This window comes from Takifugu rubripes, chromosome 6, assembly GCF_901000725.2.
Source record: "Takifugu rubripes chromosome 6, fTakRub1.2, whole genome shotgun sequence".
NCBI classification, from domain to species: domain Eukaryota; kingdom Metazoa; phylum Chordata; class Actinopteri; order Tetraodontiformes; family Tetraodontidae; genus Takifugu; species Takifugu rubripes.
The window spans coordinates 9439746-9458427 of NC_042290.1; the positions used below are offsets into that span (position 1 = coordinate 9439746).

Genomic DNA, 18682 nt, shown 5'->3' on the forward strand with positions numbered 1-18682 from the left:
CCAGAAAAAAACGAAACATCGTTTTAACATCTCCATTTCTCCTCTGTCACTTTAAGGGATGGAAGAAAGTACCCTGAATGGAAGCCAACTGTCCTCCAGTAGTGGATGTGCGACGTTTAAATGTGGCCGCAAATAAAGAACAAAATGAAAAGTGTTTCGTATGTAGCACGCGCGGCCTGAGCTACCGCTAGCAACACTTCCTGCGTTTACTGAGTAATGATCGAGTGTGTCTGCATCGACGCAGAGAAGGAGGCGTCCTGATGGCAGGCCTGATCAATGGCCATCTTTAGGAGGAAATATAGAACCGAAGCAGCCCAGAACACAACTGAGAGAGAAAAGAGGAGAGAAGAAAAGCCCATAACACGCTGGCAAACGCACAAACGATCAGATTTATCCAGAGCTAAAACGTGCTGCCGGAGAAAATAAAGTGCGTGGATTAAAAAAAAAAAATCTGCTGGAGGTGTTTCTGGATGGATCCTCGTATATGAGATCAAACACGTGTCGGGATGTTTAGCGGTCAACGTTTGGTTACTTTGGTTTGGGAGCCAAATCTGTGCTAGCTGGCTAATGCTAATTAGCGAGCGTGCCAACAAATGCAAAGCGGGGGGATATTATTTGAGGGCCGATTATTCACGCTGATAAAAACCAGCATTTCTGACCACGTGGGGGCTGATCGCCCTCATATACATGTTAAACCCCCAGAATTATCAGCTACAGCAGCACACCAGCGAGATGTGAACCAGCTCCTCATAGCCAGTGGATGGCGTGAACCTCTGACTTGAACCTGCCCGACACGCGTTCACCCGACCTCCAGTTGTCGGTTTATTGTGTTTTATATTTAGAATGCGTCCTCCAGCTGCACACTGGGGACGTTAAAGTGCCCCTGCCATCCCCTCTGAAGCCTTTCCACGTACAATGAACGCTGTCAGCCGCTGTGACCGTGCACACTCCTGACTGTGACTGAAGCCACTGTCGCCGTCATCCTCACAGCGTCCCCCCCCCCCACCCCCCGTCTCCATGCCGGGACATACGTGGTCCTCTTTAGTACGTGTAAATCATGTTTCTTCCACCTTCTATTACCTCTATCACGTCTCTTTGCTATTCCTACCTCCTAATCCCTGGCGCCACCTCTCACTTCCTCCCTTCCAATTTCACAGTGTTAACAGCAACGCGTTGAAGCCACACGTGTTCTCATCTATCTCGCCCTCTTTATTCCTCAAAAACACTCATAGCTGCCTCGACTTAAGGCACATATGCAGACATATATGAAATATGTGTGTGTATAGAGTCTATACACACTTTTGTGTGATGAGACTTGTGAGGAGCTCTCCGTATGTTTTAAGGTCGAGGTCGTTGACCCTATGACCCCTGACTGAGTATATTCAATAGGCAACATTAGATAATCTGGTGCACAAACTGCTTTAACTTACTAATAAATGAATAAATGACAGAAGCTCCCACATCGTTATCTAACAGACACCCTTTGAAGACCTGATCCTGGAACAGATAAATTTATTCACAAAGCATCTCAGCACAGCTCAAGAGGTGGAAAAAAAAACCTTCTTTGGAGTCGGGAAGAGGACTTTTAACAAGATTAACAGTTTCTGAAGGAAGAATGTGCTGAAAAACACTCAAAATGGAGGGAGAAGGTTCTCCACTTGAATGACAGCAGGCGGAAGGAGGCGGATCAGGTCCTCCGGAAGTGACGACATCCCCGACCTGCGGATACCAAACGTCCACACGTGAGCCCGAAGGCGGCTCACAGGAGCCTTTCTTCATTTCCAGCACATTTGCATGGGATTATTTGATTACCTCTGTGATTGGCACCGCGTGGTGCGGAGAGCTCGGAGGACGCCGCAAACAGATGGAAAGAATAAACGAGCAGACAGAATTAATGAGGCGCCCCCTGCAAAGAAGATATCCTGTTTCCCTTTTACTGCTTGGACTCTTTCCTCGTTTTTAATCCCATCAGTGTCTCGGAGCCCTTCTGTCTCTTTGTTTCTCCCATAATGATCCCCCGCACTTGTTGCTATAGTGACACGGAAAAGTGCCCTTCAGCCGCAGATACAGTTTAATATATAAAGCTTAGATTACATAGAAAATGACACGCTGGGATGTGTCACGTGTCATTAGAAATGTCGCCCTGCTGGCTGCATTTATGCACGCTTTCAGGCGAGAGGTCGGATGGCCGCCGCTACGCGCAGTTTCATCTCGGGACTGAGCTAAACGGCGCCTGTGGACGCCTTTCAGAGCGGAGGGATCCATGGTTGAGGTCCAGAAGTATCAACTCAAATACGATTTCCAGAAGTCGTCTTCGTCGTCATGGTCGTTTTTAGTCACCCTTCGCTCGCTGGCGTCTTTAGAACGGCCCCGTTGCCGCCTCGTTGGTCACATCCTCGTTCCTGACGACGCTCCTGCAGGCTGAGTGAGGAGAAATGGGTCTCTAACTGGTGGTGATGAACACCAGTCTGTAGCCAGAACAGTCCCAAACTCTCTTTTTTCTGTCTAAAGAGTTTTGTTCTGATCTCCAGGTGCGGCGGTCACATTATCTCCCACACGCGCGTGCTCAAAACATGGGAATGCTGAAGGCAATCACCTGAGCCGCACGGCTCTGCCAGGCCCAGCGTTGAGTCACTGATGAGGTCTTTACTAACGCTGGCTCTATTTTCACACACATTCACACTTATTAGCATCCTGTTCGGAGGCCTGGGCCATTTGCCGGGTGTGTCAGCTCTCGTTAACCGCGGCCCAGACGTCCCGCCTGTGGCCACACTCGTACTCGCCTAACCTCATTTGCTGGCTAAATTACGGCTTTTCCCCGAGTCACTTCCTGGCGTCCGCCGCTCGATGGACAGGGGTGGAGCGGGAACGCTGTCGCTGTGAGCCAGCTGACATGAAACATTACACAGACTCCTACCTGGCAGCACCTCCAACCTGCCGCCTTTAAAGAAACGCTTAGTGCGAAGAATGAGGAGTCAAAAAGGGGTCTTGTGGCTCCTGAGCTCCTCCAGGGGACACACATCAAAGATTTAGGGCAAATTTGGAAGATAACGAGACCACGACAAAACGGACTTGACTTAATGACTTAATATACACATCAGCCCTTTGGGACACTCATATCTACCTGCCTTATTGACTGATTCCACGAAGGTCTCTGTCGTTTCCTATAGGCGACGAAAAAGCACATTTTGGTCTGAACGGCGAAGGAATCGGTGCGATCAGGACCAGGAGTTCAACACGTATATTTGTGGTTAGCGCCAAGGTCAGCTGAAGGTTGAAAGGGAAGCAGAGGAAAAACAGCTTCTGCCCTTTTATATTCAGACTCTTCTGACTTTACCTGAAGAGGAGCGACCGGTCACGGGGGACGCGGGTCGGCGTTGCGTCATCCGTGTCACATGACGTAACCCGCTCCTGCGAGCAGCTCCGCGCCGGCAGACGCGTCTACCGCAGCTGCCTTCGCCCATTGTGTGTGACAAGCACGTTAATCTGAGCGACAGTTTCAGTCTCCTCGATCTCAAAGAGCTCCTCGCAGATGAGAAGCTTTCAGCTGGACACAGCAGCAGCTTTAGGACGAGTCCTCTTCAACTCCACCCATCCAGCATTTCTGAATCGATAAGGCAGGAAGGGATGGAACCATTTCTGCCAGCAGATATCAGATGCAAACATTCATAAACATTTCGGAGCGAGGAAGTACAGTTCATCCTCACGGAATCATCCGCAGGTTGCTCCAAAGCGAGGAAAACAGCTGCCTTCCATAAGGGAGGCCGGGGCGGTGTGAAATCGGAATAAATGAATAGAGATAAAGTTCGATTTCCCCCACAATCCATCAGCGCCGCTCCAATCGAGACTGATGCCGACCAGGAGAAGCAAAGCGATGACGCAGTGACAAAGCCCTGGGAAATGGAGAGATAAGAGCCGTGGAGCACACGCACGCACGTGTCTGCGCCGCCTAGATTGTCCTATTCTTGTTTTATTCAACCGTGCTTTTGACAGCTGACAGTCAGACGCGGCTCCGCCTGTCAGGAGTCTTTCTTCGCTGATCCATCCGAGCGTGAGTCAGAGCGTGAGCGTCCGTGAGCACGCGCGGGTTTCCATCGCCGTCGTCGGGATCGGCGGCTGCCGCGTTATGAATCACTAACTTATTCTGGAGGGAAAGACGGGACAAAAAAAGGAAGAGTTGTCGGAACGTTTCGTGCGAGTCGTTACGCACGGAGTCGCGTTTCAATGAGGAGGCAAATCAGAATAAACGTCAGAATCAGAAGATTATTGTGAACAAAGGTAGATTTGGAGCTCAGCGAGAAGATCAGGGGTTAAAAGTGACAATCAAAGGGCCTGAAGGAGGGCCTGATGAAGAGTGGAGCCTCCGGGGGTTGGAGGCCAGATTGGTGAAACATCTGGGATGAAGAGGACAACGTCTGGGACGGATGGAACTAAAAACGAGTCTTTTTCACCTCTCATTGTCTTCAGGAAAGCAGGTCTTTGTCCTGGCTGACTGAGGACTTCCACTTAGCCCCCGTTAAGCGGTGAAGCTAGCGTAGCTCTACATTGATGCTGCTAGCAGTGGTGGGTGGGGACAGTCCTCAGCAGTGGTTGTCCTGCTCAATCCCTCGTCCACTGTCGACTGGTTATTGACAGGTTGAGATCCTGGAAGAGTGATGGACCTGGTGTTTCACAAATGGTTCCCTTCATTTTCATTTTTAGCCGAGCAGCCTATAATTAGCGGTTGAACATACTGTTAGCTGTGAGTGACACTAGCAAGAGAGGCACAGACACGCACCGACTGTTACAGATGTCACTTTTATTTAGAACTCCAGACATATATTTCACGCTGCTGTAGCGCTGTTAAAGTTGACGGACATATCAGCTAATTTACAACCTCTCTTTTCACCAGTTCCTCCCACATTTCCTCTCTCGGCCCATAAAAACTGAATCTTTGGAGACCCTGCGTGTTGATGGCACGAGCGCTCCTTTAGCTCCAGCGTCAAAAATGTGATTGGCTGAAGGCTGTCCCGCCAGGAGCCTGATCGCCACCCTCCTACTCTCTTTATGTGAGAAAGACCAGTAAAGTAAGGCCACACCAAAGTCACTGAAACGGATCTTTCTCCAACTTCCATCTACTGGAGGACGGGAGAACCTCCTGTGGGCCGACACGCTCTTCTTCATCTTTCTTTACAGATCAAAAAAGCCACAGATGGAGGGTGAGAATGAGCATTCATTTAAATACTGTAAAAATAATAGGCCTTAAAACACCCCCAAACAGAAACTTTACATTTGTTTAATTAATTCTGCCTGTGCGGAGGTCCGATTGATCGATCGAGGCTTCAGAAATCTGAGGTTTCCTATTTTTTAAACTTCAAACGGAGGTGAGGACAATGGCAACGCACACAAGGCGCCTTCACGCGTAGCCAGAAAACATTGTTTTTTACCACCAAGCAGTCCTACGGACCCAATCACAGGGACATCGACAGGTGGAGTTTAACGAGATCAAAGTTCCTGGTTTCCCCTTTTTATTTTCAAGCATTTTTTACTGCCAGAATTGGTGACGGAACAGATGAGGCGTAAATGAAGCGTGCCGTAATCTCATAAATGAGGCTAAATGCTAAGCACAGCAGGAAGAGTGTGAGCCAGATGCTGCAGCTGTTTCACAGGAAGTTGTGGGAGGCTCTTCCTGTCCTCTCACCCCTCTGAAAACAAGTTCCTGCTCTTAAAATGGTTCCAGGAGCGTGTGGGGCGAACACGCCATGAAGGTGCAAACCCAGAAGGGTAAAATATGGCTGATTTCCGCTCACACAAGCATAAATCGGGGGTGAAAACCTTAGAATTTTGAGCGTAATTGTTTATGAGAAAAGAAAAACAAAAGTTAAAAATATCACGGAGGAAACCAAGCAGGAACTTTTATCCCCAAACAACTCTCTGACATCCGCTTTCGGAGCATTTCTGGTGTTTTTTTACTCCTCCGATAGTCTGACGAAAGTTTCCAAATAAAAAATGACAGTAAAATACTTCCATCAACTCACTGATACTCAGATGTCAACGTTTTCAGCAGTGTTACAAATGTACACAGTGATATTTAGCTGCTTATAAGATCTGAAATCTTACAGTCATTCTTTGCTGCCACTCAGGATCCACACGCACTCGCACACAGTCCCCGACAAACACACACACAGAAACACACACACACGCACAGCACTCACAAAACTATACACTTACAGCAGGTGAAATGTCTGACTTAGACGTAGACAGTCTAAGAGTATATATATATACTCTCCATTGAGATCCATTTGGAGGGACTTTTTCATGTTCCACATTAAATGAAGAGTGTACAAGGTCAACAACGAAAGGAAAATAAACGTCTGCAAAAACACACGCGCACACACTGCCGTACGACACACGTTTGCGTCCTTGTGGGGACCCTGTTTGCCCGTGGATGCGTTGAAAGGTGTGTGTGTGTGTGTGTGTGTGTGTGTGAGAGGTCCCAGGGAGCAATGCTGTGACTGTTGTGTCTCCGTGTGGCCTGTAAACCAGTAAAGTCTCTGTTAGACTGATGATTCACACAAGTGCTGCTTGAGTTGTTTTGGTCCGTGTGATATTTTGTGCTTGAGTCGACGTCCCTGCATTTCCAGCGCAGTCGCCTCAGTTCCCAAAAACGCTGGAGGGGGGAAGTCAGAGCCAGTGAGCACACAAAGGCAACGGCCGAGTGTGATCCAAAATCCAGAAAGAGTCTCTCCGTCTCGCTCATACAGAGCCACAGTGCTCCAGTTCACATTTCATCCCTTCTCCTCTGTGTGTGTGCGTGTGTGTGTGTGTGTGCGTGTGTGTGTGTGTGTGTGGTGTGTGTGTTAGAGAGAGAGTTGGGGGGGGTGGAGTCGGATGATCTTAATGTTCTTCTACGACACATTCTCTCCTCAGTCATCCCTGACGCTTCCTCTTTGACATTTCCCTGTGGCGGAGGGTACCGAGTCATGTGACTTTCTCTGGGTCATGTATGTGCACGTGTGCGTGTGAATGTCGAGGTCTTGCTTGTGCATGTGTGAACGTGTGCTTATGAGATGAAGAGCGGAAGCGTCAGAGGGACGAGCACGCACACAGTCCACTCGTGCACGGAGATGTGCACGAGTGGAGCTGAAGGGCCGCTGCTCTTGGCCCTGCTGAGTCCTGAGAGTCTATTGACCCCTGGGCCAAGAGAGCCTGTAGGGGAGGAGGAGGAAGAGGAGGGAGAAAAGAAGGGCAGAAAGATTTGAAGTGGAGCTTCCTTGTTCTAATGAAAACACCCAAACTCATGCTCATGTTACTAACAGAGAAGGGTCCAGCACACACACACGCACACACACACATGCACACACACCATGGCATTATAACCCCCAGAGCTCATATATACTTTCCAATCACCTGATAAATCAGAAGCTAGTTTGGTTGGGGAAGCTAACAAAATTAGCTCAAAGTACGAGAATCGTTTGCATTTGGGTGCTTCTGGTGGGCGTTTTAGCTAATTTTGTGACGTCCCCCCACGTTAAGCCTGAAAATGCTAATCAGTATTTACAAATTGCACGTTAGATATCCAGAACATGGTGAAATCCTCCGTCTAGAAGAGGGTTTTGTGTATTTATAGTCACAAAAAAAATTCCACTGGCATGCTGGCCAAAGCTAATTTGCATCGAAAATCCTCATATTTTCTGGGCTTTATTTTATTTATCTTAAACCGTCTAAAATAACTGGAGGGGGCAACAGAAACATTAATATCTTGATCTTGTGTGCAAGAGAGAGAGAAAGACAGAAAGATAAGCAGAGAGAGAGAGACAGATGGAGAACAATATGAGCAGCCCCCCCCCCCAAAACCATTTTTTTTTACAAGATGCATTTGTCTGTAATTACTTCCAGGATACGAAGGTGTAATTAGGTTTCCTTACTCCTCACACTCAAACTCATCAGAGGGGACACACTTTTGGCCTCCATCCTGTAAAAAAACAAGAACCCATTAGGGAAAAAAACCCAACATCCTCCCACCGCGGGTACGCAGAGTTCATCAGGTCCTCACGAGGAGGATTTTAAAACTCCCAGTGAGGGCTGCCGCCTTCAGACCCAATCTCCAGCGCTGCCGCAGTTCCCTGAAAGCTCCACGGGTGTGTAAAACTGTACAAACGCAGCTCGGCCCGATTGTACGTCAACATACATTATGCAGGAGAGTTTCCATAAAAACACACCGAGGAGATAATTAGAAGAGGTTCAAACTCAGAAACCAGCAGTTCTTCGTACAGCCTGCATGCAGAATACATCTAATCTTATGACACACACACACCCACACACACACACACCCACGCACACACACACACACACACACACACCCCGGCCTCCTTGTCAGGACTTCATTAACATATCTCTGCCAGGCTGTCAGAGCCACATCTGATCTTCGGAACCCATCAGTCCTCATTTTTGTGTCAGGAAATCATCGGAAACAGGAAGAAAAGCTCCAGCTCTGCTTCACACACAGTCGGACCGAACGTTCTCACTTCGCTGACCTCTTCTGAGACGCCGCCACCCCGCAGGTCCCCTTCCTACGAGCCCAGCGTGGCTGTCCCACTCTCGGTGGGGGGGTGATCTAAAGGAGAAGCTACGCAGCATCGTGAGGGAAGCGATACGCAGCGTCCACAGTTTTCCCGTCTCTTCATCTTTCCGCTGCCACATTTAGCGGAAGCAACGCAGGACGTTGCTGCGGTAACGCTGACGGATGGGGTTTTCTATGAGCCGCGATGTTTTGGACCTCAAAGAAGACTCAGAGCTGCTGGCGTGTGACGCTGTGATTCAACTATAACAAGAACTTTTGTAAAGTCGTAAACATAATTTTGTAACTTAAACTTCTTCTTTTTATTCATGTTAATCAACGCTTGTTCCTAATTAGGGTCACGGGGACCTGGAGGGGTGGCCAGTCGGTCGCAAACACCACACACACACGTCACTAACACACTCTTCCTACAGGCGTTTTAGATTCTGCAGAATACTGACAACAATAACGTTTTATTCCAGGAGATTCATAGAATCCCTTTTATAATATGAAAAATCATCATTTTCAATGTTTTGCATGAAAATATCAAATGTGACCAGCAATTTCCCCAAAAAGGAGCCGTTGCGAGGAAGAAACGGCCGTCTGGTCACCGTTTTGATTGACATCTTCAAGCTCTCGCAGACCTTTGACCTTCACCACGTCCTGCAGATACTGGACGGGTTCCAACGTGGACTTGACGCCATTATGGCAGAAGGTCAAGAGCTCCAGGGTTGCACGGCCCAGCTCAATGTGCTGGAGCATTTTACAGCGTAATAAAAGGACATCTTTAAAACTGCTGCATGCACACTTAAACCAGCACGGATCAATAACAACAAAGCAGCGCCCTATTTAATGGGCTTTTGTGTATCCAGCCACCATTTCGGCAGAATCAATGGTCGTCCTGGAAGTTGCTTTTTCTCCTGAATTTCCTGGCTGTAACTCCGCACAGTTACTGTAGATCCACAGGAGCTCACCTGCAGGTTAGCACACGTGGAAAACATGCACGCGCTGTCCATGGGCTTGATGGCGTTGCCGTGAAGCGCGGGAGAGGGTTTAGAGATGATTGGCGGCTGGGCGGGGGGTAAGATGGTGGCTGACGGCTCGGTAGCGGGAAGCGTCCCTCCCTCTGGGCCGTAGCCGAAGGACTGGATGGCATTTTCTGTGACAAAGTGATGAAAAGTTGCTTTGACAAGAATAAACAAGCTTAAAAGAGAAAAAAGCTCTTCTCAGCTCATCCAGCGGTTGATTTAAAGCAGTTAGAGCTCAAAGTGAAGAGAAGTGTGAGTCGTTTCTCCTATGGATGTATGACATCTGTATTCAGCCCTGCAGTCGTACTGAAAGATTATATGTTGTTGATCACAGGGGGTGTGGTGTGTGTGTGTGTGTGTGTGTGTGTGCGTGTGTGTGTGTGTGTGTGCGTGCGTGGGGGGGGCTCACTGAGGCAGGTGTTGTGTGTGAAGTCGTGGTGAAACGCTTCACACTCCGTCTCCTGTCTGCCGGTTCCCCTGCAGCTACACCACAGGCCGATGGTGATGTTGGAGGGGTTGCTGTCACTGTAGTTGGGCGTCACGTCGGAGCCTGGCGCAGAGGTGGGGGGGTTAAAGCAGCCGTTGTTCAGGAGGAATAATAATTAGGCTCAACCTATCCGGCTTTCCTCAGGCTGTTTCTTTACTTTCATTTTATTGGCTGTTTTGGTGTTTAACATGGCGTCACGTTGCTCTCAGCTTTTCCAGCCGCCCCATTGCTGGTGTTGTGCTACATGCTAGGCTAAATGTTGCGCTATAAGTGGCGCTTGAGCATTGGGATTGGGATAAACATTACTGCCGGGAGTCTGAGTGACTCAGCTTGTTTAGTAAAGTTTACATTGGTAACCGAGTCATTATCACGGCTTTAATCTGACCAATCATGCTAATTCCTGCAATATAAACACCTGCTGTCTGTTCCTGACCATCCCATAAACACCTATGTGAATATAAGATATCAAACGCACCAATGAGGCCGACGTAGGACATGAGGCAGCCGTGGTAGTTATCATGGGGGCAGCTGGTGACCGTGTGAGGCGTCATTTGGCAGTTCATGTGGAAGTCCGCGAGGCGAGACCTGGAGGAACATGACAAAAAGCAAACAGGGCTTCATCACTCATATAGCAGGGATACTGAGGGATTCTGGGAAAACAGCTGGAAGACGGATGAAGGAGCGGACGGATTCATTCTTGCCCTACATTTAACATCATGTGTTGTGATCAAGCTCCGCGGATCCGAGCAGACGCTACAGCTAATTGCTAAAGCCCGTGTGTAGTTCACATTTATTGAACGGTTCTGTGGGTTTGTTCCACTCCTTTTGAGCAGAAATGTCACATTCCCACGGCAGTTTTGGGAATTATCTCCACATTTGCAATCTACGTGTGCCGCAGCGCACGCAGCATCGCGCATATGTTAGCGTACGAGGAACCGTCCCCGGCAATACTGTATCTCCATAGTCACTGAGCTTAATCTACCGCCTGTCCCAGTTTTGTGTTCCACCCTCTTTCTGTCTTCCCGTCTTTTCCTCATTTCTCCCACACATTTCATCCCTGCCTCAGTGTTGCAGCCTGGGGAGTGCATGGTTGGATCAGTGAGGTGACAAAAATGCGATCCTGCCCGTTTGATAATGCGTGATAGACGCTGTCCAAATATGCATCTGTGCGTGCGTGTCTGAATGCATGAACGCTTGACAGACACACAACTTCGTCACACGCGTTGAAAGTGTTTGTGTTTACTTCGCGGCCCATCGGCGGAGGATGATGTGGTCTGACAGGTCTGACCGATGTGCATTTGCCTCTCTCACAGAGGTCAGGGCGTGCGCATGTACGCGTTTGGAACCAAACATATGTTTGGCTTGTAAGATGATGTGACTGGAGCCGGAACGCTGCGAACAGAAGCTACATAATAGAAAAGTCTCGAGGCTTCACTTATGTTTATGTTCTTTGTTTTCCAAGGATTTCTCCAACACGGCTCTCAGCGTCATATCTGCCGTTGCTGTGACGACCTGTCTTCTGCCTTAACGTGTCTGTGAAGGCAGCAGGAGGTTCTGAGCTCCACTGATTGACCTTACACTGTTCTATGAGCACAGCTTTTATTGAATTCAGATGTAATAACAACCAGCAACTCCACTTGGAGCTCCAGCTGTTGACGTGCTTATATGTGATCTATAAGAGCGGGTAAAACCCACTTGCTGACTCCAGGGAGGCTGTTGGAGCTCCGATAAATGAAGCCAAGTCACTTCCAGGCTCTCTGGGACTTGAAGATCACAAGAAAACAGGTTGCCGAGTCCTTTGCTTTCAACATTCGCACAACATCGTTTATAATTGCTTTAAGAGCCGTGAGATGCATTCGGCTCCTCCAGTCACCAAACCCTACAATTTATAGGCCACTTAACAAAACTAAAACAGCAGGTGAGGGCACCCACGCAGACGTCAGCTCGACTAATCCTGCATGTTTACGTAACGAGATCCCAAGTTTATGAAATGTGAAGCCTAGCCCGTTTTATTCCTGGGATGTTTTTTTCTTTTCCTGCCTTGAGAATCACACCGAGCAGAGCTCCAAAGAGGGAAAAAGCAGCTCAAAATGGTGTTTAGTACAGAGCTGCTTATCCGGAGGTCAACAGAGTGTCAGCTCTTCAACCCTCCTCTCTGAGGGTTGACTCTGAAGTCATTGTTGCCTTTAAAAAGCACATATTTTAAATGTTTTATGCAGCTTCACGCGGTGTGTAGCCGCGTGAGTGGAGGTAGTCTCCAAACGTCAGTCGACTGGGCTGGATGTGGTGGTCTTCCTGAGCCAGTCCTCCAGCAGCTCCTTTAGGACTCTTTCTTATTATTTTCTCATTAGCTGCGTGTGTGTTCTCGTCCTTTTGGACGTCTGCGATCAGTGCTGACTAACTTTTCCCTCTGTAAGCATTGGAAAAGACCTTGTTGTTGAGCACATTTGTCCGTGACTGTGGACGCTCTCAGCCCCGTGAGCCAGCTTTTTCCACATTTCCCCGGTCGGGTCCTGCGGAGGTTCGGCCAGAACTGTGTTGGTAACGATAATAATCGATTTTGCTGCCCGCGCCCGGCGTCTTTGCTTCGCCGCGACTGAGGGATAAATGTTTATTATTGTCAGACTCCGAGGGTTTGAGTTCTGAGTTCAGAGAAGATGCACGACACATTCTCCTCTCAGTGGATGATTAGTGGAGATAAATATTTAATGGCCCCAGTGGGAAAATGAGAAAAGCTCACGCAGGATTTGATCAAGTGGTTCCCAGAGGTGGGCAAATGGGGCTCTCTGTTCCCCCGCGTTTCCCTGCTGCTCTCTTTCTCTTTAACCTTCATTTGTCCTCTGCTGGCTAAGCGCCTCTCAGACAATTAAAGTGGGTTGTTTAAAGTTCAGTTCGCTGCTCGAGTTTTACCTGATAAATCAGCACCCTTCCAGGGTTTTTAAAACACTGCCGGTGTTGAAGCCGCTCCGATTCTGCAGACTATCGTCCATACTCAAATCATATCCTAAAAAAAGCTGCTCGGTCCGGTGGGTTTCATTTATCAGTGTAAAGATTGTGGGTTGAAACGGATTATCCTCCAGCTGGATACTTCTAATGTGAGAATCTAGATGGGTGGTGGGAACCTTGTCTTTGATTTATAGGAGGGCTTGTATTCACAATGATCACTCCAATACTATAAAGTAACTACTGCAGGCCTTTGTCGAGATGCCTTTAACCCCCGTGTGCACAGGCTTTGTTTTCTTGTCTAATGTCATTATTTTAAATCCAGTTGGACTCTACCTGCACTTGTGATTAGAAGCTTTGTTTTCTCTTGAGGTTCTCTGTAATTAACCACCCCTAAGTGGGGAAACTGATTTGCATATTCGCATAGCTTATTAATGGCTGGTCTCCTTCAGCATCAGGGGGAGACGCTTTTGGTGGCACGGCTGATTGCGTTCCTTTGTAGTCTGGGGGTCAAAAGCATCTCTTTGTCCTCATTTCTCCCATCAGACATTCGGATGAGCGAGGAGGAAGATGAATCACCAGGAGCTGTTTACAGACAACTCGCCAACACAAGTGCGAGGTGAGTGGGGGTCTGCTGAGGGTTCCTCTCGTCCCTGTGACCTCCAGAATAGAGCAGCTATTTCCATCACGCCACCACCTCACCTCACTGGCCATGTAATGGAGCGCCGCAGCGCTAGATTGGCCCCCTCGCCTTAAAACACCATTCAGCCGCAGTGCACCACGCTGGAGAAGCAGTTTAGCCGCCACGCCTCGGTGCGCGGGCTTGTGTTTGCATATACACCACTGTCGTTAGTGGAAGTGTTCTCCTTTGATGGGGGTCGTAGGGAACCGGATGCATGGAAAATTTACAGCCACCAGATGTGTGCTGAAGTAAACTGGCAACAGGTCTGCTAGATAGAACATTCGCTCCTGACCTGGGACGGAGGTTTTAAAGGGTCAGCTCACACAAGTTACAAACTGCTGTCGTTGTGCAGCGGGCGCCGCCGCAGCGGGCTCGCAATGACGCAACAGCTCGCACAGAAACCTCTTCAAGGAGTTCTTCATTTTGGTTTCGCTGAAACAATAAGACCTGCTGAACATGTTGGGGATCGACCACTGCTCACCATCAAACTCTCCCACAGCCACAAATCATCTGCACTGACTTATAATGTCATATTTTTTAAAAAAAGCTAAACGAGCGCAATTAGCTTTGAGGGCAATGCCGATACAACTCCACAGTGGAATACTGGGGTTGGACGTCTGCAACAAAGTCTGGCAGAATTTCCCTTTATGTGAGTGCCTTCGCTGAAAAAACCTTTCAGAGCTCTCTGTAGACTTCTCATGCATAACTTGTGGCAAAAGACCATATTTAATTACTCTTCCTGTCAATCAGAGTGTTCCCCAAGCATTTACATCCTCCTGCCTGCTCACATCCACAGCAGGAGATGAGACCCCCTCCGAGGCTGTCAAGACCCCAAGGACCTGAAGACTTCGCATGATTATGCAGCTCTTTGCTCTCCGGCTGAGGCTAATGGAGGCTAAAATGACAACCCTACGGTTCTTTGACTTACTTTTTAGCAGGCGTCAAACACGATTCCTGCTCAACACGTGTCGAAAGCGTCATGTGCCGTGGATGTTTACACATGTGGCACAGACATTTGAGGAGTTGGAGCGATCGGGGGGGGAACGTGTTTGGAATATTTTGGTGTCTTTTTGATGCTCTGTCGGCCTCAACAGGGTTGTTGTTTTGCATGCAGTCCCATTTTCAGGCTCGGGAATCAATTAACCACACTGTGCCCTTTCGTTCCATAGCGCTCTTTCAAAAAAAAAAAAAAACTTCTCAATGGGAAATTGCAGACTGGACACCATTGTGCGCTGCTGGAAAATCACCAATGAGTGGACTGGAATGTCTGTCTACTGTAATGATGATAAAAATGCTTACTAAGGCACTGAACCTTCAGCCTTGTGGGCTGTCAGTAAGGTTTAACTCGACGTACATTGTATGATCTACAGGGATTGTGCGTGATCAACACGCGCATGGGTGTAACATGACACCGCCGTCTTTGTCACTGATGCAACTCTGAGCTCAGCCTCAGCGATGGGGCTCACCAGGCGGGAGCTCGGATGCATCCTGGTGTCAGTTCAGTCCCTCTCCTCTCAGACGATGTGGTCTGCAGCCAAAAGCGCCTCACAAAAGACCAATCTCTACATGTGTCCGTGGTTTTCCAGTTTATCTCTGCAGCACCGAGTCTCACATCAAACACAAACCAGCCGGCAAATAAATTAAAACTGTATAATGAATACACCTGGAATTAGGGAGCCGCATTCCAGAAACACAACAATAGGAAATGAGAAGAATAATGAAGCGGAAGAGCAGAAACACGGTTTTGAACATTGCCTGAATCACAAGTTAATTATCAGTTGAATTCATCTAATTTGTCTTGCGTCGTGCTATTTTATTTTATTATTTTCTATGATGCCGCGTCGGCGGAAATCCATCAAACATCCCAGAGAAAAAGAACCAACACAGTTCAAATATCTGTTGGCTAATATGTGTCTAATATACGTGTGAATGTACTTAAAAACGGGCTGTTTTCAAAGGGAGCGGAAATGGGAATAGGCCACGCCCACTCGTGTAGCTTCTATTATAGGTACCGGTAATGATCATTAAGGAAAACCTCCGTGTGAACTTCGCTCCTTCCCTCCGTTGCTTCCTCATCGAGGGCACCTTGAAGAATAATCACAAAGTGGTGAGAACTAAAGCTAAATTGTTTCTCCCACTTTAAACTTTTAAAGCCGGTCATTATCAATCAAATGGCGGATTGTTGATTTCTTTCTACTGGAACATTTCGGCTGATTTCGCTGATTTGCCATGAGTGGGAAACGTCATGTTTTTTGCAAGCTTTTAAAGCCGTCACGTCACAATCACGTCTGATTGTCTGCACGAGGCTCCTGGAGGTCTCACCTGCAGAGGGCGTCGGACCGGCAGGTATGCCTGAGCTCCAGGCAGCTGGGCTTGTGCCTCTCCTGGTGGGAGCAGGAAGGTACGATGGTGCGGCGCCGGCGTTCGGCGCACGCCTGATCCGGGCAGGAGCAGAAAAGCAGAGGGTAGCTTAATTCCCATGAGACCCTCTCGAAGAACTGACGCAAGGCCTGAAACACATGCAGGGAGCAGTTACTCATTCTCCGCCTGTAGGCAGAACCCAAAGGCTCGGAGGCTGAAAAAGTGAAGGTGCTACGGAGAGAAATCCCACTTAGCTTAAGCCAATTTAGCTCCCAGCAACAACAGTAACACTGAATAGTTATCAGGTCATAAATACTATGAAAAACAAAGTGGAGATAAGGAAGTCTTTTAAAAATGATTCCATCTTGCACCGACCTTCTGACATCGCTTCCTGCTGCAAGGCTCCTGATTGGCTAGAGAGGACTGGGGGGGCACGGCCTTGCTGCAGATGGAGTTGTACGCGGACCGAAGACGCTTGCATGTCTCGTTAAGGTTACACGCCTTGGCGGCATCCAGGCAGGGGTTACAGGGTTTCCCAGCTTCGGAGCAGGGCTGACTTTGTCAGTGAAGAATCTGAAGAGAAGGAGAGCAAATATATCAGAAAACACTGGAAACATCTCTATTTATGCAACTGAATGGATGAACTTAAGGGTTACCAGGAAAATAAGGAACGAGCGTCAAAATGGCAGGAAGAAAAAAATGACTACAAACTGATGATTTGGTTCCCTTTTTGTGATGCCGTCCTTTGATCGAACCCTCATTACAACCAGAAAAGCCTGGAAAAGTTAAAATAGTCAAAAGAAAAAGACTTGCAAACATCTCTGCCTTTAACGAGGCCTTCTGGACACCATCCATCAGCTTCAAAGTTGGACTATGACGCTTGTTTCGACTGACTCGACCTACTTCCGGAGCGGAGGAGAGCTGTGACTTCTGAGACCACATCTGTCTTCCGGCTGGGCCAAATATTAGAAATCCAGAAGCTGCACATAAATGCATGATGCATGCTCGTACACTCCAGTAGCTGCTGACGTCTCAGCCATCCATTCTGTGGCCTCATTAACCCAAATGTGTGTCTATAGTAGCGGTCCTGGGAGACGCGCTGCCGTGTGTGCAGCCCGCATCGTGAAGCAGTCAGACAAGCATGTGGAATACAATTATCCTCTCATTATAGTCACGCTGCGTTTACCATGTTGCTGCACATAGAGGGGGAGAAGGCGTCTTAAGAGGGAAACCACGCAACTCTGGGCCGGATGTTCCTGCCAGCAGGTTGTGGATTTGGCGCTGGCGAATCTGCCAGTTGATAAAATCTTAAGAGCTGCTTAAGTGGGGAGTAGTAAACCGACAGAGAGCATCACAGGGGCAGACGGTCGGCCAATTACGCCGAGAAAGGTCGCATTCGTCCGGTAATTGTCCGACGTGTGAGGAATTAGCATCTCTATCCCCTGAAGGATGGATTTAAACGGTACTTTGCGAGGTTACTGGTGCAGAACTTGAATATTCTTGGATTAAAGTCAACCAAAGCAGCCATCATCTTTCTTTTTTTTTTACTATCCTGACTAAGAGAGGAGCTGCAATCACAATTCCACATCACTCGATATAAAACCCAAGAAACACAACACTGGCATTCATCCACGATGGAACTCTGTTGGCTGGCGTTTAATGAAGCAATTAAATTAAAGCAAATGATAAAATTTGACCTCTGTCACCTTCAATTAATGGTCATGGAATGTAAAGGTAGAGAGGACATGTACGAGCCTGACAAAGCCCAGACTAGCTCACAGTTACTGCTGAAGTGCTCCAAACTTGTCAAGCATACTTATTAAAGGCTCCCTCATTATTTCACTGCTCCTCAAACCCTTTGAATTGGCCAGCAGGGTTCTATTTCCTTCCCCGAGACTCGAATGAACAAATATCATGAATAGAACCCGTCTAAAAAAATGAAGCAGGCCAAAAGATCTCAGACACCCTTCATCTATCAGCTGGAACAGGGTTAAAAAGCCATTTTTCAAGCTTTGGACTCCTCAGTAAACAGTAGTAAACCTTCCCAGGAGCCCAGGAGGATACAAAAGAACACAGAATGACTTCAGACCCACTTTTCCTAGATGGGCGGAGTATTCAGGGCAGAAGAGCACTGCTAACCAACGTAAAGATCTGTCCCATGTGTGGACTTTGGTGACCCTGAAGACTCTGAAGGGGATTTGAACGGTGTACCACCTGGTGTATCTGGTGGAGTGGGGGGGGACCCAGAGGACTTGCTGTAATGGAAGGAACCCTGAATTCTGCTCACAACCATCAAACCCTGAGGGAGAATATCCGGCCATCAGTTTTTCACTACAAGCTCAAGCGCACGCAGAACGCAGCAGAAGTCCACCTCAGAGTGTCTCAGCCACAGACTCACAGTAGCAGTTCAAGTTCTTTACAGAACTTTGGTGTCGAGGAGCCTGCAGGCCCACAGCGGTGAGTGGGAGGGACCGTCCTCTACTCCTGTTCAAGCTGCTTGCTCTTCAGGTGAGACAACGTCTGGCACCTCCAAATTCGACAGGGAGAGAGGAGAAGCTGCCGCCGAGGTGAGGGGAAGGTGCCGCGGAGTCACGGCAACACGAGGTCACACGTGTGAATGTCAGCCCCGCGCCGTCAAGTGT

The 18682-nt window shown here is 48.3% G+C and overlaps 1 protein-coding gene across 1 annotated transcript; it reads right to left on the minus strand.

Annotated features, from left to right (window-relative positions):
• Window positions 1-4778: 4778 nt before the first annotated feature.
• LOC101075301 (GDNF family receptor alpha-2-like) lies at window positions 4779-16601 on the minus strand (the record flags this gene model as incomplete). The annotated part of the gene is made up of 7 exons (XM_029838036.1): window positions 4779-7190; window positions 7909-7954; window positions 9514-9698; window positions 9977-10117; window positions 10530-10639; window positions 16002-16189; window positions 16416-16601. Coding segments are annotated over 7 exons (981 nt in total), but the record flags the coding sequence as incomplete, so codon positions are not given.
• Between the last annotated feature and the right edge of the window lie 2081 nt (window positions 16602-18682).